This window comes from Procambarus clarkii, chromosome 88 (genome assembly GCF_040958095.1).
Source record: "Procambarus clarkii isolate CNS0578487 chromosome 88, FALCON_Pclarkii_2.0, whole genome shotgun sequence".
Classification (NCBI taxonomy): Eukaryota; Metazoa; Arthropoda; class Malacostraca; order Decapoda; family Cambaridae; genus Procambarus; species Procambarus clarkii.
This window is the reverse complement of record NC_091237.1, coordinates 19,098,259-19,120,403: the sequence shown is the minus strand read 5'-3', so window position 1 is coordinate 19,120,403 and position 22,145 is coordinate 19,098,259. Positions and strand designations below refer to the sequence as shown.

Sequence of the window (22,145 nt, the reverse complement as noted above, 5' to 3'; positions counted from 1 at the left end):
TTCAGGACTTGATAAGTGGTCCAAGACTTGATAAATAGAAAAAAACACAGTCTTCGCTTTCATTATATTTCATATATGAGTTGTGTTATTTATTTATTTGTTTATGGGAGTTGATTGGTGTTGGACTTTAAGGCCCATATACCTGCCCCCAAGAGGCTGACAAAGCAACCTGTCCTCTCGAATTATGAGAGGACACGTTTTGAAGACAGAATCTCAAACGGACCTAATACCATGTGCTATAAATCACATGTGATTTTGACCAAATACTATAGGAAACAGACTTTAAAAAATATAACGCAGACAAGATGCGAATCATACGTTTATTGGGTAACTATTAACAAAAAGTTCCGTCACAGGTTGAGTAAGGAGAGTATAACTTCGGTATACAAAGACATGATACTAAGATAGGAGTGTTAAGGATTTTCCTTCTCTCTCTATAACCATTTTCCTTTTCCCAAACATTCTGTATCCGTTAAGGGCAAGCTTGAGGTTATAGAGTAAGAGTCACTTCAACATGTTTGTTGACACTTTGCTGCTATCAAGATCACCTCATCTCCTACGGCAACTAGAGATCGGTTTCATCGAGGTCTGTCATGATGATGGTCTTACGCAGGCTTGTGCAGTCCTCCGACGGTCTCGGTGGGTTGTAGTGGTCGATGTCTTCCATGTCCCTCTTGTCGTCCGCTGATGTCGAAGTCGTTCCTTGGGCCGAGGTATCCGGACTGCTCACACACAGCGCTGGGGTTTCCGGCGCTCTTGGGTGTGTTGGACTTGCTTTTGCTGTCGGACCTTTATTACCTGGTAAATCCTCGTATGTGTCACCTGTGTTTAGTTGCTGTCCAAACTTGTTGACATTCTTGTGGGCAGGCAGGTCTCTACCTGGGTGGATTTTTGCCTGTGAGGATTCGTGTTTGTCGATGGCAGCGGTGGCGACGGAGAGGGCGTGCCAGGAGCTAAGGCCACACCTGAAGGAGGACTGCCTAGAGTGGTACAGATCACTGGTTGTTCGTAGCGTGTCGTACCTCAGGGTATGGTCTGCTGCCTCCGATCTTCCGCCAGCTGCTTCGTATTCTAAAGTGGAGCTTAGACTAAACAGATTGGGTGAGATCGATGGGCTGTTAGATACAGGAGAGTTTCGAAGAAGAGACTGATCGGTAACCTCACTAGTTACTGTCGAATTGACGCTCGTCTGAGATGAATTTGTGCTTGTGTCCTGACTATAAGACGTGTTCTCTCCCACGTCTTCTTCTTGCAGCTGATTTAACCCACTGAGCCTCTCTCTATTTCGGGCAATTCTAATACATTCCTTTAGAACCGACGACGGGGTCGTGGTGCGTCTCGCATTCACCTTCTCGAGTTCGGGTACCTTCTGGAGGGTGGCGTACCGCGATCTGGATGTGTCTCCCTTAAAACTATTCCTAGACGTGTACTCCTGGATCACAGTTCTCTGTCCTTCGGCAGCGTACACGGAGGACGAAGAGTAGCATAGACCTGACCCTCTCCTGCGACGGTCCGTTGGGCTCACAGGTCGCCGGATGTGTTTGAACTGAAGGGAACACACTGAGATACTAACGTCACTCTCCACCGGCCCTGGGCTGTGAGTCTTCATCTTGGAGATTCCTTCGTGTACTGCTGGATATTCTTGAACACTATTCTTTGAATATTCTGAATATTCCCCGTGATTGTCTTTCGTTTCTTTTGTTTGCACGATACTTTTTCCAGAATCAAGATTTAGTCCAGGAGATAATTTGGTTTTTCTTTGCTCCTCGACTTTTGTTGCTTCTTTTTCTGGAGTTTGTCCTGTCTGCAACGCCTCTCCTCCCGGGCTCAGTTTGCGGCCTCCATCACGATTTTCAGAGTCATTGGAGTCTGTGGTGTCGGAGTTGTTGCCATTGACCTTACTGACGTCGACTAGGGACACCACGGAGCTGTGGGAACAGCTTGACACCAGTGACCCCGAGGACCGGGTGAACAGGGAACTCAGTTCCCTTCGTCGGGTCTGCACGTGAGGGAGAACCATCCTCTGTGAGGGCCCGGCACCCTGATCAAGCTTTTTCAGCGCCTTGGTGGCCCGTTCGGAGACGTGAGGCACCAGCTGGGAATCCGGATTGCGATCGAGACTCGCGAATCTGTCGTCATCGTCGTCGAGGCCGGCTTCAGAAACGCTCCTGCTGACGATAACTCCGCCGACTTTCACCCAGTAAGGGCTCTTGCCGTAGCCGTCGTCGCACGTCTTAAGAATGTCTCCTTCGTAACACAATCCGACGACCTCCGCCTCGTCTACTATGTCTGGAAGAGACGTGCCGGAAGTTTCTGGCAGCAGGAGTGTCAGCAGCGCTGCCACCAGGCACCCCGCTGCTGACGTCAGCCAGGGCACTGATGGATACGTCAGCTCAGCCTGTTATGTGATGAACAAACGTCAGCTCAGCCTGTTATGTGATGAACAAACGTCAGCTCAGCCTGTTATGTGATGAACAATCAATATTGCCTTTATCCTGGACACTGGAACTAAATATATCACCATTAATGACGGAGAAAAACACTATCAATACATCATCCCCATCAACACACTCATGAACAAATCCACAAGGGCCGTGACGAGGGTTCGAACCTAGCTACAGCCTTACGGTTCGTGGATTCTTCAAGGCCCTTGTGGAGTTGTTCATTTGATACATCACGGTATTGTGATTTCTGTGTGTAACATATTCGCCATCATCTGTAAATATACCAACTCAAGGCTACAACTCTGCCCAGTGGACCCAAGAGCCGCAGCTCATCCCCAGAAAATACAACTAGCTGAGTACAACTAGCTAAGTACTAATCCATGCATCAATAGAACGTCCTCCATTACCACAATATCACCGTTAATCCTACCACAATACCATTTCTGTTACCACTACAATCACAACTGCTATTATATACCACTATATTCACTATTTCATTATCACTGGAACTTTCACTACCACTCCTGTCCCCATATTTACCACATTCATACTAACATTACCATCTACCACACCTACCCCTCACCATCACCACTACCACACCTAACACCCCCATTTTACCACCTACCTATTATCCACACCACCATCTACTACCACCACACCACCATCTACTACCACCCACACCACCATCTACTACCACCACACCACCATCTACTACCACCCACACCACCACATCCCCACACCACCATCTACTACCACCACACCACCGCCCTTCCCCCCCCCCACCTACCACAATAGAGAGAAGCGGGGTCAGAATCTCCCCCAAAGCAGCGTGGGCGGCGCAGAGCCCCACAGCTGAAGCCCGAGCAGTAGTGGGCGCCACCTCCACACTCACCACGCCCACGCCCACCCTCGCCCCGCCCACGATAAGCACGCCCACGAACCGTAAGGCTGTAGCCAGGGCGAGGACGTCCATCCACGACTCTGTGAATTGAGCATTAAATATCAGGAATATGTTGGTTCATACAAGTGTGTGTTGGGGGGGGGGGAGGTGATAGGTGTTGTGTGGGGTGTGGGGCGGGGGGGGGCGTGTGTGTAGGGAGGGGGGCGTGTGTGGGGGGGAGGGGGGGCGTGTGTGGGGGGGGGGAGGGAGGGCCGTTGCACGATTCTCTGTGATGTCTAAATAATATAAAAATACACAGAAGTTATGATTCCATTGTGATCTGTTCCATAGGAAAAAATAGGTGTTTATAATTCCTCATTTCAGCCAAACTTACGTTAGAGGCGTGACTAGTCCCTTACCCTTGACCAGCTGTAAGACGCAGATGACCGCAAGCGACAGGGCCGCCGCCAGGATGAGAGTGAAGATGAGAAAGGCCCTTCGATAGAACTGGGTGGTGAGAACCGCGGCTAGAACCACGGCTCCAGCCTCCACTCCGGCCCCTAGCAGCGATCCTAGCTGGCCCGGGCCTCCTAGGAGGATCATGAGCTGCCCTGGGCCATCCTGGCCCGCTAGTTCGCTCCGGAATCCGCTGTCTGCCAGCGACACTGCTAACCTGGATGTCAAGAACGGCGTGGATTAAATCCGTGGCGATACAGATGTGATGTGGTGATGGAGGTTTATAACCTATTCTAGATCAATAACAACAATTTCAAGGTATTGACTGGTTATATTCACTATACCGGCCAGTCACTATACTACTATAGTCACTGACCACGTCACCTGTCACTCACAATGTCACCTATTGCTCAATATAACAATTATCACTCAAAACCTGACTTAAAAATGCTGATTGCATTGCCAACAAAGCTAATGAACTAAGAGGAAAGATCTTGTGATCGAGATTTCATATTAGAGCAGTGGTTAGGAGTGATAATTTCCGAGATGATTACACATTCAACGTTTCTCGGAGGATATCAGATCACACACGAACGTAAGGAAAATCAGTAACGTATGTGATGTGTCGCTGCTTTGTATGTGTCAATAGTGAGTTAATTGGGAGTCACGCTCCACACACACACACACACACACACACACACACACACACACACACACACACACACACACACACACTCACGCAATTGGATATGCAAGATTTGCTCCACAAGCTATAAGAAGTATAGTGCTGAAGTACAAGTGGTCGCAGCAGAAGTGTTTAACATGAAACTCTATACATCTCACACGATGACAATGTGATAGTTTCGATGCGCAAACTACATGCGAAAACCTGAGTATTCAGGCAGAAATGTTCAGAAATGTTCAGAATGTAAGTGTGTGCACAAACAGCTGAACATTCTCCCACTCACTGTACCCTGTACCCTCAGGCGTCTCTGCTCTAGAAGCCACTAGCTACAGCGGAACACTAAAAAAAAACTTGAAAACAGTTTCAAGGAAAAAAAAGAGTTCTCGCTAAACATTAATCATAATTACATAATATTACAACAGAAAAAAACCCAGTCGTTTGACCTTTATTTCCACTCTTATTGGGTCCTCAGGGTGCTTGTTCGAGTTGCTGAATGTGTCGGGTCACTGCCCAGGCGGTGAGTGCTTGCCGGACTTTAACTACAGCCTCGTCGAGAGGTCAAACGAAACAAATGAAACCAAACGAGGTCAAACAGGTCAAAAATGAACTCAAACGAGGTCAAACAAGTCAAAAATGAACTCAAACGAGGTCAAACAGGTAAAAAATGAACTCAAATGAGGTCAAACAGGTCAAAAATGAACTCAAACGAGGTCAAACAAGTCAAAAATGAACTCAAACGAGGTCAAACAGGTAAAAAATGAACTCAAACGAGGTCAAACAGGTAAAAAATGAACTCAAACGAGGTCCAACAAGTCAAAAATGAAATCAAACGAGGTCCAACAAGTCAAAAATGAAATCAAACGAGGTCAAAAAGGTCAAAAATGAAATCAGTCAAGGTCAGACAGGTCGAAAATGAAATCAAACAAGGTCAAACGAAAAATGAAATCTTCTACTATTGTTTTTCATTCTAATGACAAACACATTTTGTGTTTAGAATGCATTAATAATCAGCAAAATCACATCAACCTGTTTTCTTTATAGTACGTCATATTTTTTACGTATATTTTATCTAAGACCGCAATCGTTGCTGTTTACCTAAAGGGCCCAAAAGATAGTTGAACGAGGGATTTCGGTAGCGGCTCGTGAAATGGACATAATTACCCCGATTTCTATTCGTGGGTGCTCGGGTAGGTTAGGTTAGGGCACTTTAGTTCGACAGTTTGTTGTTGAAGTCGGGAACACTCTCGAAAACGGTCTGGTTACAGAGGTAACGCTTTGGCAGGTTTCCAGGCAAGGATCCCTGTTGCCTGGAATTCAAAGTTGACAAATTGCTCTCAAACGGAGTCAGATGGAGTGGGAAATTGAACAAGACTGAGCCCAAAGGCTGGCCAGTGAGTCTCAGTAAGACTTCCTCCAATGGGTCGTTCACCGTGACCTTTTAACGAGCGTCTGCGAAGGGTCTTAATTACCCTCCCAAGGCGGCAAAAATGGAAAGAATATAGCAAAAAAATATATCAGTCAGGTTAAAAACTTGAATCATTGCCAAAGCTTTTATTTTTTTCAACCAAGACCTAGGGGCCTCGTAGCCTGGTGGATAGCGAGGGGCCTCGTAGCCTGGTGGATAGCGCGCAGAACTCGTAATTCTGCGGCGCGGGTTCGATTCCCGCACGAGGCAGAAACAAATGGGCAAAGTTTCTTTCACCCTGAATGCCCCTGTTACCTAGCAGTAAATAGGTACCTTGGAGTTAGTCAGCTGTCACGGGCTGCTTCCTGGGGGTGGAGGCCTGGTCGAGGACCGGGCCGCGGGGACACTAAAGCCCCGAAATCATCTCAAGATAACCTCAAGAAGAAGACGGTGTATACAGTCGCCTTTGAATACATTTTTTAATGTTTTTCCTTTTTTTTTCAGTGAGGCACTTTTATATTTCCTACAAAATGGCAGCAAGAAACAATTTTATCAAGACACTTTGATTAACTTTATCAAGATTTGTCTCGTATGACTAAATGGCCAGAAACACTTGTGGAAACACTTAGGCAGCATTTCGGATTAAGTGGCCTCACCCCGGTGAAAATGACTTTCGTACTTAGTCTACATTAATATCGTAATTCGATGCCGGTGATTACCGAAGGTAGTTTAGACTTTAGAGGGTAGTTGGTCAAGACGTGCTTCGCTGCAAGCCTCTCTAACAACCTCTCCCCCTCCCCCCATACTTGATTTCTATATCAAGAGGGCGGGGAGGTACATCAAATTGGTATCTATAACTAATAGATATGGTACTCTAGATATGCCATTATAGGTGTGGTACTCTAGATATGCCATTATAGGTGTGGTACTCTAGATATGCCATTATAGGTGTGGTACTCTAGATATGCCATTATAGGTGTGGTACTCTAGATATGCCATTATAGGTGTGGTACTCTAGATATGCCATTATAGGTGTGGTACTGTTGGTATGGTACTCTATGCATAGTACTCTACAACAAAGTACTTCCAGTCTCTCTCAGTATTTATCCATACACATTATTGGTTAATTTATTTATTTATTTATATTATATACAAAAACAGTTCTTACATTCTTGTAAAGCCACTAATAAGCATGTAGCGTTTCAGACAAATCCTTAATCCTAATTTTCCCCGGAATACGGTTCTCCAAATAGTTTGACACAACCCATTCACTGCTGGGTGAAAAGGAGCTGTAGTTAAGGATTGGTGCCCAGTCAATCCTCCCCGGTCAGGATACGAACCCAGGCTCACACTGCCGAGTGCAAGATTAATTAATTAACTGGTGCAAATATTCCCAGTAAATCCCTTAGCAGCACAAGGTACTACATAATTAATCCTAATTAATCAGATTTTGACTTGAAGCAGAGAACCAAACTTTTTGTAAATATTTGAATTCCCCTCAGGCCTGCGCAGTAGAGTATATTCTATTACGTTTTTCTTCCCTTCTCTGCGCATTCCGTTCGTTCTTCTAAAATTATTTAAGCAATTGATATTTTTAAACTCGGTGAATTTGTTAATTTTTTAGAATCTGAAAATATTTTCAGTGGTTATTTTTTTAGAGTGGTTTCAGGAGTCTATTAACCCCGTTGGGAAGGTGGGATTGTGTACTCTCTTGTGAACCGTATATGTACTCTCTTGTGAATCGTATATGTACTCTCTTGTGAACCGTATATGTACTCTCTTGTGAACCGTATATGTACTCTCTTGTGAACCGTATATGTACTCTCTTGTGAATCGTATATGTACTCTCTTATGAACCGTATATGTACTCCCTTGTGAATCGTGTATGTACTCCCTTGTGAACCGTATATGTACTCTCTTGTGAACCGTATATGTACTCCCTTGTGAATCGTGTATGTACTCTCTTATGAACCGTATATGTACTCCTTTGTGAACCGTATATGTACTCTCTTGTGAACCGTATATGTACTCCCTTGTGAACCGTATATGTGCTCCCTTGTGAATCGTATATGTACTCTCTTGTGAACCGTATATGTACTCCCTTGTGAACCAATTGTTGATCCCTGGTAAGACCTTTGTTTACCCCTTGAAAACTACTTATAGAACCCCCTTGCTTACTGAAATTGAAATTGAAATTGAAATAAGTTTATTGAGGTAAAATACACACAAAGGGATGAGGTAGCTCAAGCTATTCTCACCCCGTTCAGTACAACGTGTTAATATATACATAGACACACATCACAAATAAACTCATTACCAAACATTCTGAGAGATAAACATATACATTTCCTCCTTCACAAGTAGTATGTTATCAGACGTACACACAACCCTTGCTTACTGGTTCACTTCAATTCTTGTAGAGTGTATTATACACAGTATTAAATGACATAATATAATTCACAGAGAAATCTCTCAAACGCGAGATATCAATGAACAAATGAGCCTAAAAAAACTATTGGAACACCCAACACATGGGTTCGAACCCTCATTAGGTCTCCTGTTGGATTTGTTCAAAATATGTAATTTTTTATGTACTAGAAGACGTTTAAAAGTCTATTATTTGATTAATAATTTATTACAGTTAGTTTAGAATCGTGAAACTCGACGTCTACGAGATTTTTGCTTAGCTCATAACTAATTCTACCTAATAACTACATAACTAATCTCTCTTATATGTATTATCTTCTCAAAACTTATTACGATAATTTGCCATAGTTCCTTAATTATTTATTACAGGAGTTATAATTCCTGGTATAATATAATTTATTATAATTCCTGGTGTAATTATACCAGTGAATGTATTTGAAATTTCATACACCCAAATATGTATAACTGAATGTATGAAATTATTTCCCCAACACATTTCATTCACCTGTTGGACAATTTACGAATATTCTGACTACGTTAGCAGAATAGGTAAATAAATCCGTTTTATGTTTGAGGAGTTAAATGGGGTTTAGCTGGGTGGCCATGAACTTTAGTTGTTTAATATGTGTTGGCGAATGAGGGGCGGAGGTAGAACAGGTGTTAGGGTTGAACAGGTGTTAGGGTTGAACAGGTGTTGGGATTGAACAGGTATTGGGAGTTGACTGCAGCCTCTTGCCAAGAATTTACAAAAAAATTAGCTTTCAACAATCAACTAAGAAAATACAATTATAATTCCTGCAATAAAGAATGAAATAACGCTGGGAAATTATCGTGGTAAGTTTTGAGAAGATAACAAATATAGGAGAGATAACAGAGATAACTGTTAAAAATATTATCAGTACAACAACTCTTGGAGAGATATAATAACCTTAATAACACCCCAGCAACAATGGTTATCATAATAACTCCAGCAGGAGATAACAGCTCTCCCTTCCCCTCCTCTCCAAACTGGCTTAGGTCGAGTCTAAGGTCGAGTCTTAGGTCGTATCTTAGGTCGTGTCTTAGATCGTCTCATGTCGTTGCATTAAACAGCGCTCTGACTCAAGGGCTTTGACCAAACACAAGGAGGGTTGTGACACCCTTGACCCCAAGCAGTTCCTCAAGTCATGGCCTTCCCCAACGGTGAAAACACTTACAAATGTTCTCGTTCTGTCATCATAGAGATCCAAAAAAAATTAGTTTCTGCCACTCACGATTTCTTGTCGTGTATGGGAAGCGCATTAAAAGAGTGTCAGGGGCAAGAAAAGGAGACCTGGTCGAAGACCGGGCCGCGGGGACGCTAAACCCCGGAAATTATCTCAAGATAACCAAGATACACTAACTCGAAGTCTCTTCCACTTCGAGTCAAACTTTTGAAGGAATCTGTAAAGAAACTCGGAGCTGGTCGGTTGTGATGCGAGTCTTTGTCTAGAGCAAGAGTGCTCGTACTGGACTTGTAAACGCTCATTCAACCCAGCATGAATACAGTAGCTGTCTAAGAAGGAATACAGTAGCTGTCTAACAAGGAATACAGTACCTGTCTAAGAAGGAATACAGTACCTGTCTAACAAGGAATACAGTACCTGTCTAACAAGGAATACAGTACCTATCGAACAAGACCAATAGCTGTCCTAGCCTCTACAACAGAGCACTAAAGCCCCTCCTAAAACCCAAACAGTTCTCACCAGATGAAGACAACGATGAGTGTGTGTTTCCTGAGTCGAGGAGTTCTGAAGAGGGTGAGGAGGCTTCCCCAGGGGGCGTCCAGGTAGACGTGGGCGGCCAGATGGTCCATCTGGGCGTGGGCGGTGGGCGGCAGGGTGAGTAGATTGTGTCTGGCCAGTTGGCCGGCCACTAATCTGGCTCGTCTAGTCTTGCCTCTGGTCAGGAGCCATCTGAGGGACTCCGGGATCATCCTGTAGAAGGAGGAGGATGATGACTTCAGGTGAGAGTGCTTAGTTAGGTGTAGTTACAGGATGAGAATTTGTTGCTCGTGGTGTCCCGTCTTCCCAGTACTCTTTGTCGTGTAATGCTTTGAAACGTGTGTGTGTGGTGTGTGGTGTGTGTGTGTGTGTGTGTGTGTGTGTGTGTGTGTGTGTGTGTGTGTATATAATATAAAACAGCTTATATTTATATCTCCCCCCAAACTCATTCATACACGTGTAACCTACGCTTGAAACAATCAAAGCGCTCCCACCTCTATTATGTTTGCGTTGTCATCGACTCCACCAGCCTTCATATACAGCCTAGCCTCGTAAACAAAACGGTGTAAAAAAGGTTGTAAATCCAGCCCCCCGTTGTTTATGAATGAAAACCATTTAACACACGATTTACAACTGATGTTCGAATTTTTTTTTGAACAGTATTCGCTCACGGCGGGCTGTTCGAATCGCACTTATTATCGATGCCTAACCATACATACAATTCAACATTCATTTACCCTTTTTTAATACTCATCACGTTAAGATTTTGTAAAATTAATGAATGCGTCTTTGGGATCGGCCGCCGCTTGAACGAGCCTCGCCCGAGGACAAACTGCCATATGTGTGGCTGAGTTGGAGACCTGCTCAGTGGGGCTGGCAATACCACACCTACAGCCCTATATATATACACGATAGCAAGTCTTTTGTGTGCAGAATATATCAGAGTATCGCCAAGACATCACCATGGCCTGATATAGCAATGAAAATCATTTTGAGGCAATGGAGTGATACCAATATTCAGGGTGTATATATGGTTGTAATTTAACAACGTTGTCTCTTGTTGAGAGAAAATATTGTAACTTATTTTTATATTTGACTATGGAAAATCTATACATTTTCTACTGACTGAACGTGTTGTAATGAGCGATAGACACTTATCTATTTCTATATCCACAGAAAGGTAGAACAGATTGTGTTAGTACAGATTTTAGCGTTTAATCTGTGCATTCTCCCAAAAAAACAGTGCATTGGCTTTTTGCATTACGCGTAGCAGATATCCTAAGGGAAAGGTGATTGTGGTGGTAGGAGGAGTGGGGGGGAGGGTGATTGTTGAGGGCTTCAGCGGTCATTAAATGCTCTAAAACCAGGGCACTGAACAGATGGTCGTTGAACGAAGTGGTCGCTCAGATGGCGTAACATTTTACGTGCCTTGAACGTCGTCTAAGTGCATCGCTTCTTGACAAATGACCGTTGTTATGAGAGCGTAACCTCGTTAACAAAGGTCAGGTATTGTATCTCCAACCACCACTTGTAATGGACGCCACAGCGACGGCCTCTCTTACTGCAAGTCAGCGTTCAATCCCCTATGGTCCAAGTGGCTGTTACACCATTCCTTCCCACCGTCCTATCCCCCCCTACCATCCCATCCTCATATCCTATCCAGTGCTATAGTAGCTTAGAGCATTCACCTCATGAACGTAATTACAGCGTTCTACGTACTCGAGAAACTGCCCATTGAAGCTGTGTTCAAGTATTTTAGAGATAATTGAAGGAAGGGGAAACAATGACGATAGTTTGATAGTTTAGAACAGTCTTCCCCTCTTCAGGAGCACGTCAGACGCGTTTATCATACTTAGTACTTGAAGAACTTTGACGAAACAACTTAGTTGAGATGAGAAAAATATTTTGAAAACAGAGACAGAAAATTTACCAGATGTGACTTACAATATATATATATATATATATATATATATATATATATATATATATATATATATTGGTAGCAGTCTTTCCTGTAGACATATATTATTAAATATGTGTTTTATTAAAAATATTATTATTAGAATTATTAAATTCTAAATTCGTGTTAGAATTATTAATCTTACTTTTTCGGTCATATTTAATATATATATATATATATATATATATATATATATATATATATATACGTCGTACGCGAGAATCTGTAATTATGAGACAGGTGCTGGGGGGGGGGGGACAGAGAGGAACACCAACGTCGGTAGACAGAAACACAAGCAGAGGGAAAAGACAGGAACGCCAGCAGTGACAGACAGGAAGTAGTGACAAGGTGACAAGTGTTAAGACACACTGCATTACACAAACCAACAGTGCACAACACCTAAATAAAAACCGTTGTCACCAAGCTAAAAAGGATTCGAACCTCCTTTTCCCATCCCCTATTCAGCCCGTGACACAAGTGGAAGCTGAGTACCCAAATGAGCCACAGAGAGACGTTAGAAAGAACATTTTCAGTGTCAGAGTAGTTAATAAATAGAATGCATTAGGCAGTGATGTGGTGGAGGCTGACTCCATACACAGTTTCAATTGTAGATATGACAGAGCCCAGTACGCACAGGAACCTGTACACCAGTTGATTGACGGCTGAGAGGCGGGACCAATGAGCCAAAGCTCAACCCCTCAACTAGGTGAGTACGCCAGATTCGTCCGGCGATCACAAAAATAACATTGACACCTTCCAGAATCAAGTGAATATTTTGATTTTAAGCTCCAGGTTACGTCAACAAGGCTTCAGATCCCACCACTCTGAACACCTACACGAGTCAGCCCTGAATAAACGGGGTTTTTGAATTCCCGTTTTCTCTGAATTTAAAAAAAATCATTCTCAATTCAATCAATTTCAGTTGAAGATTGCAGGGCATAATTAAGAGGGGTGTGATGATGATGTTTATATAATGTAGGCCTAGAGGAAGTTGTTTAAAACAGGAATCAATCCGGTGATTGACCAAACTGGTGAACCATTTATCTAGTTACAATCTACTGAATAAACCATCTATCCAATGAATATCTACTAAGTGAATCGTCTACCCAGTGAACTATCTACCCAGTGAACCATCTACCCAGTGAACTATCTACCCAGTGAACTATCTACCCAGTGAACTATCTACCCAGTGAACTATCTACCCAGTGAACTATCTACCCAGTGAACTATCTACCCAGTGAACTATCTACCCAGTGAACTATCTACCCAGTGAACTATCTACCCAGTGAACCATCTACCCAGTGAACTATCTACCCAGTGAACCATCTACCCAGTGAACCATCTACCCAGTGAACCATCTACCCAGTGAACTATCTACCCAGTGAACCATCACGCCTTTACTCTCTTCGTTCCGGTCAAGTCAGTTGGCTGAGGCCAAGTTCTTTTGACTGTTCAGAACTGATGACTTTAGTAAAGGAAGCTGTCAACCTTGTTTTTATTAATCTAATTATTTTATTGGATTCTGTGCTGAGAGAAAGAGAGAGAGAGAGAGAGAGAGAGAGAGAGAGAGAGAAAGAGAGAGAGAAAGAGAGAGAGAAAGAGAGCATATTAAGAAACAATGCCATCTTATATATGATCAAAACTATACTGAATTTTTTGATCAAATTCAGTATTAGTGATCTGATTGTCAAGCTGAGGAGGAAACAAAATCTATATATAAAATTAAATAATTATATTCAGGTCAAATCTCCTGAGTATATGATATATTCAGTGAATAACAGGTTGCATCTCCCAGTGCGACCCGTCACACAGATGACAGCATCCCCAGGAAATATGACCAATTTCTCTATTGTTTTTCTAAGTCTAAGTTTTCTAAGTCTAAGTGTTTTCATGTCTAAGTCCATGACCCATAACATCAGCAAACACCCTCACACATAAAAAAATAGAGGTCAAAAGACGAGTTATACATTGAATGTTGAAATACAATTGTGTTTTTTTTAAATTATTTTAATATATCGATACACAACTTTACGTTTGGAAATCTTAGAGTTTCTGGAAGAGAAAACGAGAAGATTATAGACTTGACTATTATTTCCTCTCATCTTACCAAATAAGATGGTTTTAGTTCTTATATTGCATGTCTCTTGAGGTAGAGAAATCTAACTCTATTTTTAGTAGATGTTGTAAAATCTTTGCAATGTTGCTATATCTTTACGACAGAATGTCTGTTTGTCTAAGGTAGGAGGCCAGAAACTTAGGGCTAGTTTCACCCAACTTTTCAATGCGACACATAGGTGGTGTATGACTGTCATAGGTTGGTCAGGGTCAGCCACACTGCCTTTTTATAAAATGTTATCAGGTCCGAAAGTGACTATGCTATTTTGATAAAGTTAAAAAAATGGGGATTTTTTTCCATAGAATTTTGAGCAGTTTCTTCTCTCAACACAACATAGGGTACAGGCCCACCACAGGCAACACATCATAGGGTACAGGCCCACCACAGGCAACACAACATAGGGTACAGGCCCAACACAAGCAACACAACATAGGGTACAGGCCCACCACAGGCAACACAACATAGGGTACAGGCCCACCACAGGCAACACAACATAGGGTACAGGCCCAACACAGGCAACACAACATAGGGTACAGGCCCACCACAAGCAACACAACATAGGGTACAGGCCCAACACAAGCAACACAACATAGGGTACAGGCCCAACACAAGCAACACAACATAGGGTACAGGCCCAACACAAGCAACACAACATAGGGTACAGGCCCAACACAAGCAACACAACATAGGGTACAGGCCCAACACAGGCAACACAACATAGGGTACAGGCCCAACACAAGCAACACAACATAGGGTACAGGCCCAACACAGGCAACACAACATAGGGTACAGGCCCAACACAAGCAACACAACATAGGGTACAGGCCCAACACAAGCAACACAACATAGGGTACAGGCCCAACACAAGCAACACAACATAGGGTACAGGCCCACCACAGGCAACACAACATAGGGGTACAAGCCCAACACAGGCAACACAACATAGGGTACAGGCCCAACACAAGCAACACAACATAGGGTACAGGCCCAACACAAGCAACACAACATAGGGTACAGGCCCAACACAAGCAACACAACTTAGGGTACAGGCCCACCACAAGCAACACAACATAGGGTACAGGCCCACCACAGGCAACACAACATAGGGTACAGGCCCAACACAAGCAACACAACATAGGGTACAGGCCCAACACAGGCAACACAACATAGGGTACAAGCCCAACACAAGCAACACAACATAGGGTACAGGCCCACCACAAGCAACACAACATAGGGGTACAAGCCCACCACAAGCAACACAACTTAGGGTACAGGCCCAACACAAGCAACACAACTTAGGGTACAGGCCCACCACAAGCAACACAACATAGGGGTACAGGCCCACCACAAGCAACACAACATAGGGGTACAAGCCCAACACAAGCAACACAGGGAAACAAATCCTGCAAGTTGACAATTATCCACACAACACGCAAGAGAAACAAAGTGTTGCAACGCCTCAAGAAGCAACACATCACAATGGAACAAGTGTTACAAGGTCAGAGGTCAAGTCGTGTTCTCCAGGCTTTCCTTCACATTAACCTCTCACCCACATACCCAGAGATGCCCCCCCCCCCAATCCCCCCTCCAATCACGTGACCTTGCACCGAGGAATATTACTACACTGTGATTGGAATCAAAGGTAAAAAACTTCCAATCTTCAAACCCTAACATTTTTTTTTTTTACCAAATAGCTAACACTTTTGTCAATTAGGATTTTTTTCAGCATTTAATTTATCTGCTGCTTAGAATTGATTGAAATGCAACAATAATTGACTGTAGAGGGACTCTAGTCTATCCATCAACTCACCAGCAATAGAGCAGAGATATGAGGAGTGGCAGAGAGATGGCCAGTTGGACGGCCCTCCAATGTTGGACCAAGAGAGCCACAAGGGCCCCCAGAGCCACGCCCAGGGGCCTGGCCATGCCTCCGGCCACCAGGGCCCGACATCTCCATCTAGGGGGGAAGAGTTCAGCCACCAGGGTCCAACTGGTAACATACACACCCTGTGGGAGATTAACATACTTAAACACCATCGAATTATGTTCCTGTGATATATCTGACATCACTTGGATATGCTGTGGTGCTGGGCATGGATATATGTTCTAGTGCTAGGCATGGATATATGCTGTAGTGCTAGGCATGGATATATGTTCTAGTGCTAGGCATGGATATATGTTCTAGTGCTAGGTATGGATATATGCTGTAGTGCTAGGCATGGATATATGTTCTAGTGCTAGGCATGGATATATGTTCTAGTGCTAGGTATGGATATATGCTGTAGTGCTAGGCATGGATATATGTTCTAGTGCTAGGCATGGATATATGTTCTAGTGCTAGGTATGGATATATGCTGTAGTGCTTGGCATGGATATATGTTCTAGTGCTAGGCATGGATATTTGCTGTAGTGCTAGGCATGGATATATGTTCTAGTGCTAGGCATGGATATATACTGTAGTGCTAGGCATGGATATATGCTGTGATGCTAGAGATATAAATACACTATGATCTAAGACTGGGATTTAAATTAATCCCACAAAAACTGGGATTTCAATGAATCCTGACTTAAAGTCATTGGTAAATACTGCACAACTCAGATTGATATCACTGCCAGAAGATATACATGACAAAATCAAATGAATGCCTGATATTTATATGACAAATTAGAGAATTGAAGTATTTTTATGCACCTGCCTGGTATATGTGGGACCACATAATGAAATATATCTAAATTTAGTGCTCAAATATGCAAATGAGTTCAGATATGCAAATCAAGTGTATAGATATGGAAAAATCATAAAGTTGATTGAAATACAATTTCGAGCATTAATTACTAATAACGGCAATATCGTTGTGATTTTGTAATATTTATTTTTAGTGATTAACATTATTAGTCAATAATTATTATTAGTCAATAATTATTATTAGTCTAATTGTAAAGCGATTGATACCAGAATGGACAACATTCATTTCAACTATTCAGAAGGCATAAATTGCTCCCACACAGGATGCAATGTTGCAAGTGAGATCAACTTTTCAGTTCTTTAGATAATTGACACTGAATTAAAATTGCGCTTTCATTGCTCAAAGTATGGGACGGGTTCGAGCCCTGGGTACGGTAGGGTCGATTAGGAAATAGTTTCTTAACTGTTCGCGCCCTGCTTACCCAGCAGTAACTAGGGACCAGGTTGTAAAACCTCGTTGTGGATCATGTTTAAGGGATAAAAACAATATTACTGAATAATCAAACCGGTTTCTGCACGAGGGGACTGAAGTTGAATTTAAAGCCAGGAAAGCCTACCACTATCTTGAGGTTATCTTGAGATGATTTCGGGGCTTTAGTGTCCCCGCGGCCCGGTCCTTGACCAGGCCTCCACCCCCAGGAAGCAGCCCGTGATAGCTGACTAACACCCAGGTACCTATTTTACTGCTAGATAGCAGGGGCATAGGGTGAAAGAAACTCTGCCCATTGTTTCTCGCCGGCGCCTGGGATCGAACCCAGGACCACAGGATCACAAGTCCAGCGAGCTGTCTGCTCGGCCGACCGGCTCCCCTACTATACTACTACTATAGTACCACCGGATAATCTGACCTGTAAACACCGGTTAATCTAACTTCCAGACACCGGTTATAGTGACCTGTGAAGATAGAGGTAAATGGAGTGAAGGGAAGGTGCCCAGTTCCTCCCTATCCAGGATTCGAACTCGGGTCCTCTCTCTCTCGCTTGCGAAGCGAGAGGGTTATAACCAACATCATCGGGTGTTCGTAACCTATTATAACGAGTGAAAATATATATATATATATATATATATATATATATATATATATATATATATATATATATATATATATATATATTCTGTGTATCTTTAAACATAACAGCTTTCCCTCTACAGGTGTAAAGATCTCTCCTGCTCCTAAGCATCACTGACGTTCCTCTCCTCAGCATGACAAGGATGCTGCTTCGCCTCAGGCAAATCTGGAGCCTATTTGTGTCAATCTTCATCACGACCAGAGGGAAATATCGCGAAGATTCCTACCCCCCAAACCTGAAATGAATAGTGGAGAGGGAAGCTCTCCTCTGAAAAGGGTCGTAATTCCTTCCTTGCAAGACAGGCTCGTGTCTCGTTGGCGAGTAATTTCCCCCACTAAGATATCACTTAAATCAATCTCGAAATTCTTCCAAGACATAACCAGAGACAAAATGAGAAACTGTTCCTACATGAAATTAATATGTGGCCTATAAGAAAAGCAGTTTTTTTTGTATTGGGCGTTATAGGAATAGGATTTTAGTTTGATTTAAAATTATGATTTAAATAGCAATCTTGATTTTCAGAACGTGATAGATAACACTATAATCTATCCACGATATCGACTGAAAAGTGAACGTTATGGCAGAACATAATATGATAACGAGAACCGTACCCACCCCAGGCTCCCCCTGGGGTGGGTACAGGGTACGCGAAGACTCCTCCTGGGGTGGGTACAGGGTACACGAAGACTCCCCCTGGGGTGGGTACAGGGTACACGAAGACTCCTCCTGGGGGTGGGTACAGGGTACACGAAGACTCCCCCTGGGGGTGGGTACAGGGTACACGAAGACTCCCCCTGGGGGTGGGTACAGGGTACACGAAGACTCCTCCTGGGGGTGGGTACAGGGTACACGAAGACTCCCCCTGGGGTGGGTACAGGGTTATCTTGAGGTTATCTTGAGATGATTTCGGGGCTTTCTTTTTTTTTAGTGTCCCCGCGGCCCGGTCCTCGACCAGGCCTCCACCCCCAGGAAGCAGCCCGTGACAGCTGACTAACTCCCAGGTACCTATTTACTGCTAGGTAACAGGGGCATTCAGGGTGAAAGAAACTTTGCCCATTTGTTTCTGCCTCGTGCGGGAATCGAACCCGCGCCACAGAATTACGAGTCCTGCGCGCTATCCACCAGGCTACGAGGCCCCTGGGGTGGGTACAGGGTACACGAAGACTCCTCCTGGGGGTGGGTACAGGGGGCACACGAAGACTCCTTCTGGGGGTGGGTACAGGGTACACGAAGACTCCCCCTGGGGGTGGGTACAGGGTACACCAAGACTCCTCCTGGGGTGGGTACAGGGGGCACACGAAGACTCCTTCTGGGGGTGGGTATAGGGTACACGAAGACTCCTCCTGGGGGTGGGTACAGGGTACACCAAGACTCCTCCTGGGGTGGGTACAGGGGGCACACGAAGACTCCTTCTGGGGGTGGGTACAGGGTACACGAAGACTCCCCCTGGGGGTGGGTACAGGGTACACGAAGACTCCCCCTGGGGTGGGTACAGGGTACACCAAGACTCCCCCTGGGGGTGGGTACAGGGTACACGAAGACTCCTCCTGGGGGTGGGTACAGGGTACACGAAGACTCCTCCTGGGGGTGGGTACAGGGTACACCAAGACTCCTCCTGGGGGTGGGTACAGGGTACACCAAGACTCCTCCTGGGGGTGGGTACAGGGTACACCAAGACTCCTCCTGGGGGTGGGTACAGGGTACACCAAGACTCCTCCTGGGGGTGGGTACAGGGTACACCAAGACTCCTCCTGGGGTGGGTACAGGGGGCACACGAAGACTCCTTCTGGGGGTGGGTATAGGGTACACGAAGACTCCTCCTGGGGGTGGGTACAGGGTACACGAAGACTCCCTCACCTGTACAAAGATGGCCTGGATAAAACGGAGACTCAGGAACACAATTAGTCTCCGGACAAAGTGGAGTGCCAGCCCCAGACTGCCCACAGTAGCCACGCTAATCATCAACAGGTTCCTTCGCCCGAACCTGCAAAGCAACGAGCTCGTTAACCAGGCCAAACAACGAGCCTTCTCGTTATTAAGACACATATAAATCATGCTATTTCCTATCTTTCGAGGATAAGAAATCTTATAAGTTTATTGAGGTCCTTCGAAGGATAACTAATTATCTTCTCAGGACGCAATGCTGAGCAATTGCCTAATAACTTTTGGTGAACAAATGCATCAGGTGAAAGGAAACGTGCCTACGGGAATCGAACCCGGGATTTGTTTTTTTTTTAACTGTGAGCTTTGGAATGATCTTGATTGATTGAGAATAACTATAAATGTGAACTGAAGAATTTTATATATATTTCAAATTGCAAAGTGTAATTCACTCACAAATTTGTCAACAAAATTGCCCATTTTGAACAATAGGTGCATTAGATTGAACTTGAGCCTCTTGCAAGAGAAGCTCACACGAATGTTGAACTAATATGAGGAAGTGATTGCATTCTACGTCCTCTCTCTCCAAATGGTGAACTTTGAACACATAAATTATTATCTGCAGTCTTTGAACTTTTGTCTCAAGTGTCTTTTTAATTTGTAAAGATAGCGTAAGAAGGGAACACACACACTCACACTCCTCTCTGTCTCTCCCTCTGTCTGTCTCTCTCTCTCTCTCTCTCTCTCTCTCTCTCTCTCTCTCTCTCTCTCTCTCTCTCTCTCTCTCTCTCACTAAATGAATTCCACTCTACCTCATAACTTCTGGGAGATATCGTGTTAATAGTTTCGTGATTTGTCTTGTACTGTTTATGTAACTTTGGTTCTAAAGTCTCCAGTTTCCCCAACCTGGCCCCAAATCCCCTGTTGTCTTACCTGATATGCAAGACCCTCATTCTCTTACTTAAAACATTCACATTCTTTGCATTTCATTTGGTCCGTATCCTGTAAACTTGAATTTCTCATCTACTAGGTGGCTAAGTACAGGCAATAAATAACTAGGTATATTCACAATACCAAAGTATACTCCTAACACCGAGGTATGCTCACAATACCAAGGTATACTCCCAGTACTAAGGTATGCTAGTCAACACTAAAACTTTTTGCTAACCAAAAGGTTACATACTTAATAGCACTAATTAATGTTAAAGGCTATCATACACTCTTTTAAGTTTACGTTAGAGTACTTATCGATACTTTAGAGTACTTAACCCACACTTCAAAGCACTTACACTTCAAAAATACACTGATTAACGCTAAAAAAAGTACACCATAAAATTAAATATTATGTAAATTAACTCCAAATCATATTAAGATGTAAATGAACTTATGCCTTTGTAAAAAGAGACATTAAGAAGCTCACAATAGCTCACCTATCAGCGAGGAATCCGAAGATCAGTCCACCAATCACAAGGCCGATGAGGTATGACGTCACAACCCAATGTTTAATCCATATCCGTTCGCATACAAGCCCCCACTGTCGTATATATGGAAAATTTTATATAAAATTAGTTGTGATATATGATCGAAAATATATGAATATTAATAATTTTTCACTGAACACAAATATTGATTGGTTATCTTATTTCTTAATTGGTGATTAAATCTAAGACAATTACAATTATTTTGTGTGATTTATTGGGGAATACAGAAAATTCTTTCAGGATTTTATTCCCCAAAAATTATTTATTTTCACGGATTACATATATTTTTAGTTTCAGTATTCCAGTTAAATGCGAGAGCTTTCCGCAGCTCTATGTCAGTCAGACTCACTTAGCTTGTTTGTGTTGGCTCACAGCACATGATAAATGTGGTTACTAGAGTTTAACCCCAGCAGGTGCAAAGTAATGAACCTGGATGTATGGAGACCAGTAGCCAGAACGTACGGTATCAAATGGAAGTCAAACACTCACTTTCAATTATTGACTTTTATTGACTTATTTTAACTTTATTGACTCACTTTCTTCTGTTGAATCACTTTCTATTACTGACTGAAGTTCTCTTATCTTTCCTCAACTTTCCCAGTAATCTCTACTTCCTTCCAGTAATCTCTACTTCCTTTTGTTCTCTCCTTTTGCTTCAAACTTTCTCTCTCTCTCTCGTATTTGCAATTTTTTTTTACATCAAGCAAGTTTCCATTTTTTCCTCGCTAGGGAGGCTGGAAAAATGTATCACCCGAGTTCGAAACCATTCCGTAGTTTTCTTTTTCCCCCGAGGATGGTAAATCCTGCTAAATGAAAAACGTTTCCTGAGCAGAAAACGTTCCCAGCATTCCG

General features: G+C 43.4%; 2 protein-coding genes across 2 annotated transcripts in view; one reads left to right on the top strand and one right to left on the bottom strand.

The window, feature by feature from the left end:
• LOC123745805 (adhesion G-protein coupled receptor D1) overlaps window positions 1–22,145 on the top strand; it is a 107,788-nt gene that overhangs the window by 21,625 nt on the left and 64,018 nt on the right. The window lies entirely within an intron of this gene.
• Window positions 314–19,909, bottom strand: LOC123745741 (uncharacterized). The gene is made up of 6 exons (XM_045726561.2): window positions 19,789–19,909; window positions 15,926–16,122; window positions 10,022–10,252; window positions 3,744–3,997; window positions 3,232–3,425; window positions 314–2,398 (listed from the first exon to the last, which is right to left on the bottom strand). Exons 1-6 carry the CDS (start codon window positions 19,891–19,893, stop codon window positions 566–568), a joined length of 2,814 nt encoding a protein of 937 aa, XP_045582517.2. The 5' UTR covers window positions 19,894–19,909; the 3' UTR covers window positions 314–565.